We start from the raw sequence: 924 nt of genomic DNA on the forward strand, positions 1-924 counted from the left end.
AATGGAAACCTAGCCAAATTTCCTGCAGAGAAATACCCATCAAAGGCATTTAATAGCTGTTCAAAGTGAATGCGTATTGCTGTGGCAACTTCTGGAAGTAGTGACTCGTGTACTTCAACAACTTCTTCCAGTGATGGAAACCTAGCCAAATTTCCTGCAGAGAAATACCCATCAAAGGCATTTAATAGCTGTTCAAGGTGAATGCATATTGCTGTGGCAACTTCTGGAAGTAGTGACTCGTGTTCTTCAACAACTTCTTCCAGCAATGGAAACCTAGCCAAATTTCCCTTCTCAATATTTCTCAACCACAAAGGAATTTTGGCTTTGAAGAAAGCCAATTTTTCATGTGCAATAACCACGTTTTTATTACTTCCTTGGAGGGAAATATTTAGTTCATTTGAGTGAGTAAATATGTCGGTCAAGTATGCTAGCATTTGCACAATCTCTGGGGTATCAAATGAAGAAAAGAGATCCAACTTCTGATCCTTTAAAAATGTCTTGATCTCCTCACAAAGCTCAAATATACGCTGCAAGACATGTCCATGGGATAGCCATCTCACCTCCGTGTGGTACAGTAGAACCGTGTGTTCAGAATCCATGCTTTCACAAAATGCTTGAAATAAACGATGGTTCAATGTCCTCTAATTACGTTAACAATTTTCACACATGTTCACAAAACATCTTGCAGACTTTTTGGTAAAGTCTTTGCTGCTAATGCATACCGATGAAGCAGGCAGTATGTGACACGGACCTCAGGAATTTCCCGTTTCATGAGGGCTGAAAATCCAGATCGATTTCCTAGCATAGCAGGAGTGCCATTTGTACATATGGAACCAACGTTGTTCATATCCAATCCATGTTTTAAGAAAAATTCTTTTATGAGGTCGAACATGTTCTGGCCTTTTGTGGTGATCTTTAGTGGTT

At 39.6% G+C, this 924-nt stretch overlaps 1 protein-coding gene across 1 annotated transcript; it reads right to left on the reverse strand.

The window, feature by feature from the left end:
- Nucleotides 1-36: 36 nt before the first annotated feature.
- LOC106477939 (protein ZBED8-like) lies at nucleotides 37-599 on the reverse strand (the record flags this gene model as incomplete). Its single annotated transcript, XM_013938450.1, has 1 exon — nucleotides 37-599. A coding segment is annotated over exon 1 (563 nt), but the record flags the coding sequence as incomplete, so codon positions are not given.
- Between the last annotated feature and the right edge of the window lie 325 nt (nucleotides 600-924).

This window comes from Limulus polyphemus, unplaced genomic scaffold, assembly GCF_000517525.1.
Source record: "Limulus polyphemus unplaced genomic scaffold, Limulus_polyphemus-2.1.2 Scaffold114887, whole genome shotgun sequence".
NCBI lineage: Eukaryota > Metazoa > Arthropoda > Merostomata > Xiphosura > Limulidae > Limulus > Limulus polyphemus.